Genomic DNA, 17004 nt, shown 5'->3' on the forward strand with positions numbered 1-17004 from the left:
CTTGAGTGAAAGGTAAACAAAATATATAAAATTTCAAGTTTATTGCTCAAATTATTCTTGAGATATTGCAATGTGTTATAGGCTTTTCTGACCCGCAGCTAAATCCCATGGGTAGACACGCATCATCCCTGAACTCTATCTTGCCTATATATAAATAAGGTGATACAATGAAGTATGATGGATCCATTAACATGTAACATGGTTGCCATCACGGTTGCCCGTAAGATCAATGTATGTTTGTTAACGCTCAGATGCATGTGACAGTGACATGTACCATCATCAAATCCAATGTTTTGTGTAAACATTATAGTCCATAGATCAGTTCATTCTTGAAATATCAGGACAGACTGACAGAAACTTATTGTTCTAGCCTCTTGAGTGTTACTTCGCTAATACTCAGCCGAAAAACAAAACTGTCTTCTATTACTGTACAAAAAATAATTTTAACTTAAAGTTCTACCTATGACTATCTGTCAGATACTCATGGCTGTGTGCTTTTTAGTGTTAGTCTTCTTTTTAAAATGCTATTAAAGTTATATTTAAGTGATTGAAAAGGTTAATCCTATTGCAAGTTAAGGGGATTTTAAAATCAAGGACAATAAATTATGAGGTACCAAACTCCAGAGAACCGGTTCAACCCAGTAAAAAAATCCACCCCAAGGCCTATAGGAAATAGCCAAGAGGTAGCAGTTGTCTTCGGCCCTCAGCCGCCTTTATTTGTGCTTCTTCCTTCAGATGCTCTCTTAAACTCTTTACTTAGTTATAGTAATTAGCTGTCGTTAGCTTAGGCAGAATTGACAAGAAAGAAATAGTCTTGAATCTTTATAGATCTATCTTTAAACATTTGGTAGTATATCATATACAGTTCTCTTAGCAAAATTAAACTCATTAGATATAAAAGGTAAAAAGACTGGTTTGAATCAATTCAACAAACTAACAGGCCACAATATGTTGAAATTTCACCCAGGTTAAATAATCAGATCGTAAAATATGTTCCTTTTTTTCGGATGCACTTTTTATTTCATATTTGAAAGGTTATTGTACTAATTGAATTGGTTCTGTCAAACCAAATCTGTTCACATGTTGATGACTCTGACTTGTGTTTGTTTCCTAAAAAACTGTAAGGGTTTAGGATTAATCTCTTTCTTAAAAAATGCAAAAAATATAGGAAGCATTTTTATATTCACAGTTCTAACCAGATCATTTTTTCAATGGAACAAAACAAATCTAAATTTGTACAAACAATTGCATGGGTCTAGATGAAATAGATCAAATTAAATACATAACATTTTTATACATTCTGATTGACAGTATTCCTAGTTAGGACAACCACTTAGACAGGAAAGTTGGAAGAACTATATTCCAGCTTTTGTGTTTTGAAAAGAAAAGTAATACTCTGTTGCACTGACATCTTATAGCGATTTTCTATGTAATGTTAAGTCTAGATGATTTTCCATAATACTCTGCTGGGGCTGTCTGCAACTGGTTATGTTCAGATTCTATAAGATGGCATTATCTGGAATTGAGATAAGAACTGTTAAGTTTAAATATTTCTGTAAAATGTTGCCTTTCTTAAGTGCCCTTGGCTATAGTTAAAATTTCCATTTAAAAAATTATCAAATTCAAAATATATAGTTTTAGTATTTTAATTTTTGTAAAAATAATTACAATTTTTACAGACTATTAAAATGACTCAGCAATACTAATTATACGAGGGCTGTTCAGAAAGTAACCTCCGGTTGGTCACAGTGCGGGTAGTGGAGGGGAGTAGCGCGCCATCTGTGCATTCACGCACTAAGCAGGTCAGTCGGCATCAAGCTGTAGTCAAGTGAACATCGTACCTGCGCTAGTTTAGTTTTTGTGGCAGTTTGAAATGTGTGCTGCAATAGAAAATACCGCCAAATGTGAAGTGCGTGCTGTTATACGGTTTTTTACAGCCAAAGGATACTCTGCAGCAGCTATTCATCGTGAGCTTTGTGCCGTGTACGGACCACAAGTTATGAGTGAAGGAGTTGTCCGTGAATGGGTACGTTTATTTAAAAGTGGACGAGAAAACGTTCATGATGAAGAGAGGAGTGGTAGACCATCCTTGGTGACTGACGAACTCGTTCAGACAGTTGATGCAAAAGTTCGTGAAAATCGACGTTTCACAATGGCGGAGTTGTCTACTGATTTTCCACAGATTTCTAAGACTCTTTTGTACGAGATAGTGACAGCAAGATTGGGTTACCGTAAGTTATGTGCACGATGGGTGCCCAAAATTCTTACCGACCACCACAAAACTCAAAGAATGGCCTCTGCATTAGACTTTCTGTCACGTTATGCGGACGAAGGAGAACCATTGTTAAACAGAATCGTGACCGGTGACGAAACCTGGATTAAGTACGTAAACCCTGAGACAAAAGAACAATCAAAGATGTGGGCACATTCAGATTCGCCTACCAAACCAAAAAAAGCCCGGCAAGATTTTTCTGCCAGAAAACTGATGGCAACGGTGTTTTGGGATGCCAAAGGGGTGTTGTTGGTTGAATTCATGGAACGTGGGACGACCATTAATCAAGACGTGTACTGTGAAACACTAAAAACATTACGACGGGCTATACAGAACAAACGCCGTGGTATGCTGACTTCCGATATCGTTTTTTTGCACGATAACGCCCGTCCTCACTCTGCTTGCAGAACAACAGCCCTTCTTAAGTCCTTCAAGTGGGACGTTTTCAACCATCCACCTTACAGCCCAGATCTGGCGCCAAGCGACTATCACCTCTTCATGCATATGAAGAAATGGCTCGGGTCCCAGCGGTTTGATGACGACGAAGAGCTCAAAGATGCGGTCACAGGCTGGCTCAAGGCACAGGCGGGTGATTTTTATGCAGAAGGAATTTCAAAGCTTGTGAAGAGATACGATAAGTGCCTCAATCGTGATGGAGACTATGTCGAAAAATAGTGCAAAGATGTAGTTGTAAGATGTATATATTAAAATATTTTTACTTAACTTGGTGTATTTTTTTCAATCGACCGGAGGTTACTTTCTGAACAGCCCTCGTAACAACAAAGTGTTTATTATTATTATTATTAATCCAAATCGCCACTATATTCTTCTACAACATAAGATTACCACTACTCATCCCTGAGGTTTGCGGAGTTCTGGAATATTTCATCATGATATTAACATTTATATTTATGTTGGATTTCTTTGTTTCAGGGTGGTCATGTATTGTCTCAGGTACCGACGAGTGTAGACTACATGAGGCGCAGCCATTCGTTACTTACATCAATCTCACCACAATCTGTTAGTAAAACTGTTAGCTATAATTTGTGACAATCATCATAACAACATACACATATTCAATACATTCCGTGCATTCAACAGTTATTAAACCCAATAACAGATTCAGTTTTATCCAGTTCAAATTAAGAGTACAACATTGTTATTCATTTAAGATAGCCATTTAAGTTGACCACAATTCAGGACTAAATAAAGTATTGAAATAGAATGATTTTTCGAATTCAATTTTAAAAATAAAATGTTACACATCGACAATTTTTAGATTCCACCAGCAATTCTAATCTCACAAGAGCAACTTTACAGAAAAAACTGATATACTGATGGACAATGTAGCCTTGATGGACAATGTAGCCTTACCTCAGTATTACTTTTATAAATTGGCAATAAAGTTGAATATTCTCAATAATTAAAACTCTATGTAGATAACAACTGCTATAGCTTTAGTTCAGGAACTGGGAACTAACTTGCATTATGGAAGCACATAGCCTAGTTTTTCATGAAATCAATTGAGGAATTTCTTCTAAGAAAGAAATTGATTGTCAGCCGACTTCATTTTGGTGAGGGTCGAAATAGTAGGGTATCCAAAGGGTTACAAATACTAAACAAAGATCTTTCTTTCAGCATTAAAATAATATTTTGTAGCATTTAAATACTTAAAACTAACCGCAAGACATGTCAATAATAGTTCTATCAACAGGCTAGAAGGCAATGAGACTTAAAGTCACTATTCAGGTTACTTATTTGGTTGGTTAAATCTGATTTATTTTTATTTTCACATCACACAATTGGTTTTAAATGTTCAAGCTAGTAAAATGTGATTTAAGAAGGAGTTTTAATAGTTTTATCCCTTTTGATTCCTTAAAATTTTGACCCCTACCAAAACTATTACAGCTTATATCGATTTCGTTTTTAGGTTACTTGGTTCTGACTGAATATCAAAATGATTTTCTACAATTGGCCATTCTGGATCATCTATTACTTGTGTTATTTGTAATTGACAGACCAAAGATTGTTTGCAATTATTTAATTATGTATGCAAACAACACAACTGATATTTTAAAAGCCAATACTTTCAATGAACTAAAATCATAGTGAACTGTACTCTGACTTCATTATCTAAACGGTTTGAAAAAAATGAACTTAAACTTTGGATGAGGAAAAACTTAATTGGTAAATATTTACTCACTGTAATCCAATGGACAAATTTTCAATGTCAAACATTGTGTCTTTCACATAATATAAATCAAAATTAAATCCAGCTAACTTAAATAACAGTTGTAAGAATCATATATGCTTTAAAAACTCAAATAATAATTTCTCATGCGTATTGCCCTGTAATTTATAAGGATTTGAACTTTTTGATATCGTATAGTTGTATACACAGTTAGTTTTTATGGTTCAGGATAAATTTGTTGTACACAATAGATAGCATTCGCGGCAGTTTGTGACACTTTTTGGATTTTTGTGATTAGCAGCTAGCTAGCTCTTCTTATCTTTTCTCATATATTTCTACTCAAGACCTTGATATCCTATTAGTCTTTAGCTCACTTTGTTTTTTAAATAATTAAAATGTTGTCCCCTGCACCCATTTTGACTTTATTTCCTGAGATAAACATTTTAGTTTGTGAATACAATCACAAATTCGTAATTAATTCAAGTTCCATACTGGATGTTGTTCTTTTAAGACACATTTTCTTTTGAAATGCAAACATTTTTTTATTTATATGCCTAAAATGTGGCAAATTGTTCATGCAAAATCTCATGTGTAATGTAAATTTTATATCAAATTAAACAGTACTTGTCGTATGTTTTCATAGATAAATTTTATATGAGATTATTTAAAGTAACCTATTCTGAGAGACATTTATTCAAACTAATCATAGAATGTTTTCCAAAACAATTGAAGGAAAATCACACAAACATTAAAACTAAGCAAATTACCTTTGCACGATCTCTTACATCGAAGAAGTGCATAAGATCTCTCACGTGTTAAGAATAAATTAGCATCTTGGAAGTCTTCAATAATATTAACAGATTTTTCATATTGGTTTGGTTAATCTTCTGGAGTTCTTTTGGAGAATATCTCTGCTATTATGACTACTACTTGAAAGATCATCTTTATATAAGAAAGAGCTTATTAATACAGTATTTATCAAGTACAGAAACTTGGTACTAAGGTTGTACTGTACTGTGACTTTATTTGTGTTTCAAAATATTGTCTGATATTGGAATCATCGTATTACTTTTTTATTACTATTTTTTGTAGAATCAGCAGTTTAGCTTTATGAACAAAACATTCTAAAAGTTATTAGGGATTTGAAACTTGGTCCGGACCAGTTGTATAATGCTGACAAAAGTGGACTTTTTGGAGGCTTTTACCTAAAAAAAAAACTTGTACATAAGGCTGAAGGTTATTGCTCCAGGCTGATAAATTTCGAAAGGAAGAATGTCATTTATGCCATGTGCTAACTTTTTTTATTTTAAGACTATTGTACATCTTTATAGTAAGAATTGACTTTTTGAGTAACAATACATTCTATTATGTAATTTAAATGTGTTTTTCAATTGAACTCCAGTAATCCGGATTTTTTACTAATCCGACACATTTCTGGTCTGAATTATTGATGATTATTGAGGAACTACTGTATACAAATTTAGTTTCTAGTATTTGTTAATTTATTATTTTCTGTCATTAAATAAGTAGTAACTAATATTGTTTGTGAGAATGCACTAATTAACTGTGACTGTTTTGTTAAACTTGCGTATTATTCTTACACAATGAATTCTATGACATAATCTTCAGTGATCAAGTTATTTATAAAATCATATCCACTTCCACTGTATTGTTAGTACCAATGACAATTATACTCTAGACAAACCATAGAATGCGTAAATAGACTGTGGACCACAACCGTAGAAAAACTCTATTGAGTAAATTGACAATATTCTCAAGTTTATGAAAATAGTCATCTACACAATCTGTCATATGTTGTAAACTGGAGTGATCTTGTTCATGTGGGTGCAGCCTACACTGTCAGTCATCAGTGTTTAGTAAAAACTTGCATTCTCTGAAATATTATGTTACATTTATGCGGCAAAGAGGTTGATTGAGTTATGAAATATTTTCAGTATTCTTACTTCTATCTGTGGGCGTTTTTTCCGTGACGAGCTTCATCGTTCGCAATGTGGTGTTGTACGGTGAGGACGACAGATCGCCTACACATGCAGCCGCTATGACAGAGCTACGGGAGTTCCGTGCAAAGAATTCTAATGGAAAAGGGAGACGTCACTCGTTCCATGGAGAGGACCAGAAGCTACTGGACACTGCGGGGGTGCCTCCAGTAGTAGTGAAGAGGACACCGTCCATCACGGTACCGGTCGATGGGGAACACCGCCTGTCCACTTATGAAGGCCAGATGCAGAAAGCTGCGTCATATAGTGATGAGCTGAACAAACTGCTACAGGCACCTCCGGCACCAGGACCGGGCGGGAACACACTACAGGTGCCGTCTCCAGGAGTGACAGTGAGACGAGAGGGCATGCTCACCACACTACTGTGAGTTTGCTCTCTCTCTCTCCCTCATCTAGTTCTCAGTAGTCATACAGAGAGAGCTTTCCTGTTCGCTAAAGAATCAAAGTTATGTGCATTTTAGTATTACGAACATTCAACCGAGTTAGACCTTTAATATTACTTATGACGTGACAATGTTAAAGTTAATTTTAAAATACTTGTAAATTTGTCTATCCATTATAGTAAGATTTTATAAATCAAAGGATTTTCCGTATAAAATATCAGTTGCCAATCACTGTCTCTGTGACAATAAAATTTTTTTCTTAGATAATATTTGTCACATTGCTCACCACCGTAATAGTAAACTAATAATAACCATATCAATGTAACAATGGTTAAGGAAGCATTTACACTATTGTAATGGTTCTGTAAATTTCTTTAGACATTTTTGGTTCAAATGTAAAACAAAATGTTAGATATAATTCAATTAAATATAATTAATTGAATTAAATACACCAATTAAATATAATTCAATATGTACCAATAAAAGTTTCATAGTAATTCTTAATATCATGAATGTCTTGTTTTTTTTTACAAAACAATTCTAATACAATTGAGAAAAATTCATTTCTTCTTTAGATTAATAATTATTTTAATTGCTGTATACGATATATTTATAAACTTTATAATATTTATATAGGAACTATTTATGATCTTCATTATCATTATGTTACACTTAACTTTGAGTTAAACATCACTTATTTAAAAAATCATTTGTCGCATGTGGATTGGAGACTGGACTTGTATAATTTCTCAAAAACATCAGCAAACATTTAATAACTTGTATACATAAAACATAAAAAGTTGTAACCAAGTATTTTAAAGTATAATATCACATTTTTAATATCAAGAAAGTATAAGATTTTTTCATTAATCTTAAAATACCAATTAAAAGTTCAAATTTTAAGTAGTAGTAGAATATATTCAATATGTATGCCACATTTAAACATTAATTAATTATTTTGTCAGTATTGATGAATTAATTGTAATTAAAGTAAATATTGAGTAGTCCATTCAATATCATAACAGTACATTTAGTATCATATAAAAAAAATTAAATAGCTCGGTAAAACAGTACAGAACGTAAACGAAACCATCAGGTGAACTGATCACTAAACACAATTTTCACCCATCAGTTAAGGAGAAGGCACTGAAATTTAGCTAGAAAAATTAATGGTGAATGCCACCAGTCCCTAAAAGAATTAGCGTGAACCTTTTAAAGTAATCAGAGACTATAACCAAAGCAGGTTAGTTCAACCTGGCAAATTAAATGTAAAATAAAACTTTATATTTGTATTTATATTTAAAATAACTTTCATTTACACAAAAAAGTGAAATCAGTATTTATAACAAGTATTGATTTTTATTGTAATCTTTGAAAGATGTTTAGCTCTAATCATTTCTTTCATCTTTTTGTTAATCAGTTCATACATGACATTGTGAATTTAATAAAATCAAAAACCGTTACCATTGTGTTCATAGTTATATACTGTAATTTACCATTACAATAACATTACATAAAAACTAAGACTTAAGTTAAGTTTTTATGTTGTTTTTATTTTACATGTTAAGATTTTTATATTCTATTTTTGTTGGACTTTAGTAGTTATGAAACATTTAATGTTTTACACAAACGTGTTTATTGTAATTTCAAGTACCTGCTAAATATAAAAAGTAGTTTATTATTGATTTTAATTCATCCTTTTTCCAAGTATATTATTAGTAGAAATTCATCTATACAGTTGTAAGGATATTTTTCTTTTTACATTTTTCTTATAATAATATGAAAGAAGTACTGTGGTAGTAAAAAATAAATTTTGATTTTGAGTAGAAATATTTGTTTTGGGACATTTTACACCTCCCCCAACTTAAAAGTGTTTATGTAAGCTTCAGCTGTGACCAAACTAACAAACCAGTTTTGACGAAATTTGACATGTGTTTATATCAGTATCAAAACTTTTTCTATGTAATTTTTCTTTACTCATAAAATTAAAATTTCTAAAAAGTAGTCTGCTCCAATAGTTTTTAGTTTTCATTATTAAATGTGTAAAAAATGGCAAAAAGTAAATTTTTCTGAATGTTTTTATTGAAAATTAATAAAAGATTAAATTTATGAATGGAATTTAATACTTAATTGAAGTTAATACTTCAAAAAAATATCATTTGCAGGAGTAAGAGTACAAAACAAATTTGAAAGAAAGTCAACAACTCTGTATTCTTTGTAATCGTCTGTAATTTTTTTCAAAAATCAGCACTCCACATTTTAGTTTTATGGATTGTGTTTTATACTTATACTATTTTTAGTGACAATAATTTACATTTTCTTATACATTTTATTAGGAACTGACAAATAAATTTTCTCCAATAAATAACAAAGACTTGCAGAAAAATTATATCAAAAATTATGAAAACCAATGAAGCCATCAAATTTCATTTCAAATCTTATAAACCTTTTATTGTGACATGAATTAATACTTAGTGTAATGTGTTCAAATTTTTGGGAAGGGCTGGACTAAGCTGCAGTTATAGGACATACTTTTTCAGAAGTTACAAGCCCCAATAGTAAATAGTCTATAAACTCAAACAGGGTCTGGCCTAAGTTTATTAATAATTGATAGTGGGCCTATTGAGAGTAACAAAGTGCCTTTTAGACTTTTGTATATAAACCTACAGTCAGTCAGAAATAAACTGAATGATTTATCTCACCTACTTAATGATCTTAAGTGTAGGGTGGCTCTTATCAATGAGTTGCTCACCCCTCGTGAAGAGAATCTATGTCCCTGACGGTTTTGAGTGACTTTCCATGTACTTTTGACAGTATGGAAATGGTGGAATTGGAAAACTGATCCAGGACATCTATTACAAGGTAGTGAATATTCAACATCTTTGTATTTGTTCTCTACTTGAAGCAGCAGCTGTTAAACTGAACTGTTAATTTCCTTACATTGGACTGCTGATTCAGACTGTTTTAATGTTTTTAACATCACTTTAGTATTTAGTTTGCTTAATACTGTCAATAAATAGCCCTAACAAATTGACACTTGGTGCCAAGTTTAATATTTATTTGGAGAAGAAAATTATGAAATGAAGAATTAACCTAACGACAGTTTAAGAACAATTGGTATAAGAAACTGGTGCAGACGTTAATTCAGTTAAGAAAAAATTGACAGTCTATGAGCACAATACAGATGAGAGAAAAAAATGCTGAGGCAAAGTGAGGTTTGGGCATGGACAAAAACAAAAAAACTCTGATGGGATTTAAGTTTTAAAAAACTCTATCAAATATCGTACCTTGACAATCCATGTCCATGTATAGAAACGAATAGTTAGCATCCACAAGTGCCATTAACACTATACTGAAGTGTCTTTTGTAGTTAAAACACTGCATTCCACTATTCTCTGGGGAAAGCTACACAATGTTTGCCATCAAGTGCTCCTAGGCAGTGATCAAATTGTCATTTATTTCTGTATTCATTTGCAACTGCAATCCATTTTTTAGCAGAAGCCGATGCCTTTATATAATCAGACCCATTGTCATAACAAATCTATTCACTAATACAATACAGACCTGCTGATTTATACACTCTGTTTGGATATTTTAAACAAATACATAATAGGCACCACTCTCCAAAAATCTCAAAGTAACTGCTATTCAATCTTTCGCATTTATTGATTCTCAAAAATTCATATTCTGCTTACAAATTTACCTATTAATATTTTTAGCAATTCAAAACCTGAGTTCAACATTCGAGTAAAGTTGAAGAATAGGTCCGAAATATCTGTCAAGTCCGCTCTGAATTCTTCACCACTATATTCCTGTCATCTTTTTAATAACCATCTTTGCTGCCAACAATGACGCTGTTGATGGCTGATAACCGTACATGCAGCATAAACAACAGTACAGGCAAGTAAATGCTGATGCGCTCCAACATCCATTATGGCTGACAACACTGAATCGACAGTGAACGTCATAATTTGTTTGGCAAACGTTAAAATAAATGTTCATAGAACATTTTTTTCAACAAATGTGTGAGTGAGTAAATATTATTCATTACATGATCCTCAAGATCAGTTTCAAATACAATTTAATAAAACAAGAAAAAACATATAATAAAGTTTAAGTCCATAATGGTTAAGTGGCGCAGTTGCTGTATACCAATACATTCACACTGGTGTATCTTGTGAGCATGATTTCAGATCTTTCTTCAGCTTCCTGCATCCCATATTCTTCAATTTGTTTGGAAGAATATTGAATAATATAGATCCAGCATATATAGGCTTGGTTTCAGAGAGTTAATCTGTGTATTGGTATAGTGAAGTCCTTAGCATCCCTTGTGTTGTATGTGTGAGTGTCTTGGTGTTGAACACTGTGAGATATAGCTGTTATAATGCATTCCATAATATAACTGCTTACAGCTATTAATAGTTTCCTCTCTCTGAACACTTTCTTACAGCTCTCCCTATAATCCAGGCCAGCTATAATCCTCACAGCCCTCTTCTGAAGAATGAGCATCTGCTGAAGATTTTCTTTTGTTGATATACCTCAGACAACAATCCCATACCTCAAATGGCTTTCAAATCAGGCTTTTATTGTGATATCAGTGATATAGGCTTTTATTGTGGCTTTATTGATGCTAATAGCTCTATTTCTTTTGAGTGCATACAGTGCTGAGTTTAGTCTAAGACATAATCTATCAATGTGATTTTGCCATGAAGTTTTGTTATCAATAATACTAATTTGGTAATTTGTTGAGGTAACATATTTGGAGACTTGTTAGATCTAAATTTTATCCCTCTTCTTTCATAATCACAACTATATATGAGCTTATTTCTAGATTTGCCACTGTTATTAACAGTTAAAAGCATAGAGCCATGAACATACATTATCAAGTTGCTGTAGGAATTTAGAATATATGGGAGATTTTTAATAAATAAAATAAACAATACATGACCTGAGATTGATCCTTGTGGAATATGACAATTCATTGGTAGTACTTCATGTCTTGAAGTTGTAATGATTCTTATGATTTCTGGGACACCACAATAACCTTCAGTCTGCCCTTCAGGTAAACAGAAATCTATGAAAGAGCTGTATCTTTTATTCCTAGACTCAAGATATAGTTTTTCTAAGACCATGTCATGGCTCTAGACAATCAAATGCTTTACTGAGTTCAAGCTGTGAATTGTGTTTCCAAATTCAATGTTATTCACTATGTGTATATAAAGTTCAACTATTACTCTTATATATGAGTGTCTTGATAAAACCAAGCTGCTTCTCTGATAAGAGGTTGTTTCACTGTAAATGATTAAACAATCTAACAAGCATGATTTTCTCAATGATTTAGGAATCACTTGAAATTACTCATATTAAGGAAGATATTACAAAGATTAAAAATGACTTTACTGCCTCAGTGGACATGTGTTTCAATAAAATTAAAGGACTGTGAAGATTCTGTGGGGTGGTAACTCGAAGAGGATTACTGAATGTGAAACTCTTATTGACAGCTTGAGAAGTGAGAACATTGCCGTTGAAGGAATCTTTGGTTGGTTTGAAGAGGAGGGTTGCTGCGGCCGGCGAACAATACTCGAGGAGCAACTGCCTAGAGATCACTGGAGTGCCAGAGGCCCGAAATGAAGACATATTTGAAGTCGTGAAACGGGTAGCAAAAGCTGTAAACTTCAACTTGGAGTATTCCATGATTGATTTCTTGCCCACAGGCTCGCAAAGAACCCAAACAAGCCTGAGTCCTCCACGCGGCATTATTGTAAAATTTTGCCGTCGCGTTGATATGGAGGAGATGCGTCAACGAGCCAAGGTGAAGAAATGGGTCAATGCAGGAGATCTGGGCTACCAGAGCGACAACAAGATCTTCATCAACCTGTCTCTGTCGAGGGGACAGTCCCGGATTCTCTGGAACGAGGTGAGAAAGTTCAAGGATGACAACAACTTCAAGTTCGCCTGGATAACCAACTCTGGTAAAATCTTTCTTCGCAAGATAGAGGGTCACGCACCGTTTCTGGTCTCGGAGGTCTCGGATTTGGATAAACTCAAGTAAAGTAAGACTTATGAACCTATTAAAAAATGAATTTACATTGCCTGTACTTAGTTGTGAGGAGTTTGCTGGGATCTATTACATATTTATTATTTTTAAGTGTTTTTTATGTCTCTTTGGTTTATCTTTAGAACATTGTTCAAGGTTAGTTATTATAATTTATAACTGTGTGGCTTTTATTTAACGTAGATAATGGTATTAGATAAAATATTGCATGTTTACTATCAAAATGTTAGGGGGTTACGATCAAAAACTGCTGATTTTCGTTTGAATATTCTTAGTAAGGACTGGGACATAATAGCTTTGACTGAAACTTGGTTAAATAGCTCAGTTTACAATGCAGAACTGTTTCCCGACGGCTATCAAGTATACCGTAGGGACCGGTGTCAGCTGCAAACAGGAAAGTCAAGGGGGGGAGGAGTGCTTATAGCAATCTCCAATAGTATATAAAAGTACAAAGACTTTATAATTTGGAAAATAGTGGAGAAAACTTATGGTTAAGATTAGAGTTGTTGAATAAGTCAACAATTATTTTATGTAATGTATACTTTCCTCCTAACTCACCTTTAAAGTCGATTACTGTTCCTTTTTTTTGAAAAGTTAGATTCATTCAAGCTAAAAAAAAGAAAAGATTTTAGTGCTCGGAGATTTTAATCAACCAATTTCTGGGGTTAACTATAAGTTAGAACTAGGTAATGCAGTATGTAGGCAATTATTGTTCTTTATGAAAACATTCAATTTGAATTTGCTTAATAACGTCACAAATAGCAATGGAAAAACTTTAGACTTAGTGTTATCAGATATTATAGGTTTAATTGTAGAAGTAGATTCTTGTCCTGTTGTCAATGTAGATAAGCATCACCCCTCCGCTAGACATTACTTTCAATTACTCAATTCAAAATTGTAATTCAATTAATCTTAATAATTCTAATTTATTTAACTTTAAAAGAGCAGATTTTTTTCCAGATCTATAATTATTTAAAAGATACAGATTGGTCTAATTTATTAAATATTTTAAATGTTAATGAAGCTGTAAATATTTCTATAACATTTTTTTAAAATAATATTATCAGTCAGTGTGTGCCGCATTATTGTAAATCAAAATCGTAAATACCCTCCTTGGTTTGATCAACACTTAATTAGTTTAATCAGACGAAAAAAATATTATAAGACGTAAATACTTAAAGTACAGGTTTCCCTGAAATTCAAAATGAGTTATAAGGAAATAAGAAGCAAAATCAAAATAGATATTAAGAAAGCATTTGAAAATCACATTAAACACGTAAGAGAGCAATCTTAAGTCAAATCCTAAAGCTTTTTGGAATGAAATCAACAAATTGAGAGTTGTAGATAGCATACCGGCTGTTATGAGACTGGATGGGGTGGAAGGTGGAGGGGCCCGCACAGATAGCAGAGAAGTTTGCCCAATACTTTAGCTCGGTGTATGGACACTGTCAGCTGGACGGTGAGGAGTTGTGGCGTCGTGCGCTCCGCTCCCCGGTGATGCCGGGGTGTACCGACTATGACACTTGGTTCCGTCACACGCAGTGAGGTGCAGCAGGCTCTTCTTGAATTAAAACCGAAAACTTCTGTTGGCCCAGATGGCCTGCCCCCTTACATTTTTCAAGGCATGTTCTGAACTGTTGGTTACTCCTTTGCTTCACATATTTAATATTTCTATTTTATATTCAGAATTTCCTGAAGTTTGGAAACGTTCAAAAGTTACTCCTATTTTCAAGAAAGGTCAAAGATCGGAAATAAGGAATTTTAGGCCCATTTCAATCCTGTCAGCACCTGCCAAGGTATTCGAGTCCATATTTTGTATAACAGATTGTTTTATCACGTAAAAAGCTTTATAACTCCTCATCAGCATGGGTTTCTTCCCTGGTCGATCCATAACTTCAAACTTGCTAAGCTTTTCTGACTTTTGTACTTCAAACTATCGATTTTGGTGGCCAAGTAGACGTCATTTATACGGATTTTCGAAAAAGCATTTGATAAAGGTAGACCATTTTGGCATTACTTTCTAGACTGAACTACTTTGGGTTGTCTCTTCATCATTGATACAATTATTCTCATCTTATTTATCCAAAAGAACTCAATATGTGTCATATAATGGGGCACTATCTTTTGATTTCCATCCAGAGTCTGGAGTCCCTCAAGGGTCAAATTTAGGACCACTCCTATTTATTGTATTTATTGACAACATAACCTCATCAATAAAAAAATTGTAATTTTTTGCTGTATGCGGACGATTTAAAAATATTCAAAAGTATCAATAATATTTGTGACTGTGAGGAGTTACAAGATGACTTGGATAATCTTTTTCAATGGAGTTTGCAACAATTTAAAATTCAACATCAATAAGTGTTCAATTATGCGGATTTTCTAGAAAGTCTGAGCAAAATATTATTCGTTTAGATTATGAAATGGGAGGGAGGAACAAAATTAGTGTCTAATAATTCCATTAAAGACCTAGGCATTATATTCGATGAGAAATTTTCTTTTGCAGATCACGTAGTTTCAGTTTGTAAGTCTTCCTTTTCCATTTTTAGGTTTCATACGCAGATCTAGTAACTTCTTAAAAAAATACTGACGTAATAAAGCTTCTTTACTGCTCTTTAGTAAGATCTAGATTGGAGTTTTGGATCTGTCATCTGAACCCATCTTACGCATATCAGTCTGACTTAATAGAGAATGTCCCAAAAGAAATTTCTGAGGTTTTTGTATTATAAAGAGTTTAATCACTACACAACAGTCGTTCCATATCCAGAATTGTTTATCATTGTTCGGTATTGACTCCCTGGGTAAAAAGAAGACGGGTGGCTATGTTGGTGTGCCTGTATAAGCTGGTGGGCGGTGTGCTCGACACTCGGCTCTGCTGTCTAAACTACAATTCAGTGTCCCTCGGCTGAATTCAAGAAGTCGTCTGTTGTTTTCGCCTCGTTTACTCTCGTACCAATCTGGCGGCTAACTCTCCGTTAAATGTAATGATTCGTTTGCATAACTCACTCCCAATCAATGTTGATATTTTTGGCAACTCATTAGACCAATTTATTCAGGGTGTTTCACTCAGTATTAATTAGTTTGGTTTTTGTATTATCGTTATTTAACTGTTATATATTAAGTCTTGTTATTGTTGTTGTTACTTATTTATTTGTTACAGATATCTATCGTTATTTGTCGTCAACTATTACTATTTATTATTTTACATTATCCATACACATTTTATTACATTGCTTGTTGTTGATTTAAATGTTATACTTCTCAGCTGTAAACTATAGTCTACTTGTTTGTCATTGTCTTGAGAGCGCTTGAAGATGAACTTTTAAATTGTTATTTTTAGTATTTATCCTCTATTTAGTATATTTAGTATTACTTTAATGCTTCATTGTAATTGGGCAATGCCTGTAAATGTAAGCATTTCTTCAATAAACGAAATAAATAAATAAAATAAATAAATCAACGAAATTGGTCTGTAATTTACAATTAAGTCTTTACTGGAATTTTTATGTATAGGAATAACTTTAGCTCTTTTCATTCTAGATGGGAAGGTGCCATGAAGTAGAGGTAGTTGTTTAATATGCAGGAGAGTTGTGTATTGCCACTTTATGTTTACAAAATTTTAGTATTCTTGAAGATATTTCATCCAAACTAGAAGAGGATTTTGGTTTCAAGGAGTCTATTATTTTAATAATTTCTTTAATTGATGTAGGTTCCATTGAGGTAAGTGGGGTTTGACTGAAAGATATTTATGAGGTAATGCTATCAGTTTAAACAATAATTGGTTCTGTTTTACGGTATTTTTTAGCAATTGTTGAGAAGAATTGGTTAAAGAGATTGGCAATTTCTATAGAGTCTTCTATCTTTGATCTTCATAAGCAATGAAGCTAAAGTCTGAAATTTCTTCCTTGTGATACATAATGTTTCAGACAACCTTGTTTTTGTTGGTGGAGTTATTTATATAAGAAGCTCACACCCACTTCATGTTTCGTTTGTCTTCCTTTCTGCCATGGAGATAATATCTTGCATTTGCTTTAAGGAACTTATTCTTTAAGCTGATAACTTCATTGCCATATTTTTTCAAATTC

General features: G+C 33.1%; 2 protein-coding genes across 3 annotated transcripts in view; one reads left to right on the forward strand and one right to left on the reverse strand.

Annotated features, from left to right (window-relative positions):
- The window catches only part of LOC124362475 (solute carrier organic anion transporter family member 74D-like), a 53720-nt gene extending 45171 nt beyond the window's left edge, over positions 1 to 8549 (forward strand). For both annotated transcript variants that reach the window (XM_046817011.1, XM_046817012.1), the window contains exons 13-14: positions 3206 to 3292; positions 6419 to 8549. In XM_046817011.1, the coding sequence (XP_046672967.1) occupies positions 3206 to 3292; positions 6419 to 6849 (518 nt within the window). In that variant the 3' untranslated portion in view covers positions 6850 to 8549. The remainder of the gene's footprint in view (positions 1 to 3205; positions 3293 to 6418) is intronic.
- The window catches only part of LOC124362477 (protein ALP1-like), a 29251-nt gene that overhangs the window by 9681 nt on the left and 2566 nt on the right, over positions 1 to 17004 (reverse strand). The window lies entirely within an intron of this gene.

This window comes from Homalodisca vitripennis, chromosome 5 (assembly GCF_021130785.1).
Source record: "Homalodisca vitripennis isolate AUS2020 chromosome 5, UT_GWSS_2.1, whole genome shotgun sequence".
Taxonomy (NCBI): Eukaryota; Metazoa; Arthropoda; class Insecta; order Hemiptera; family Cicadellidae; genus Homalodisca; species Homalodisca vitripennis.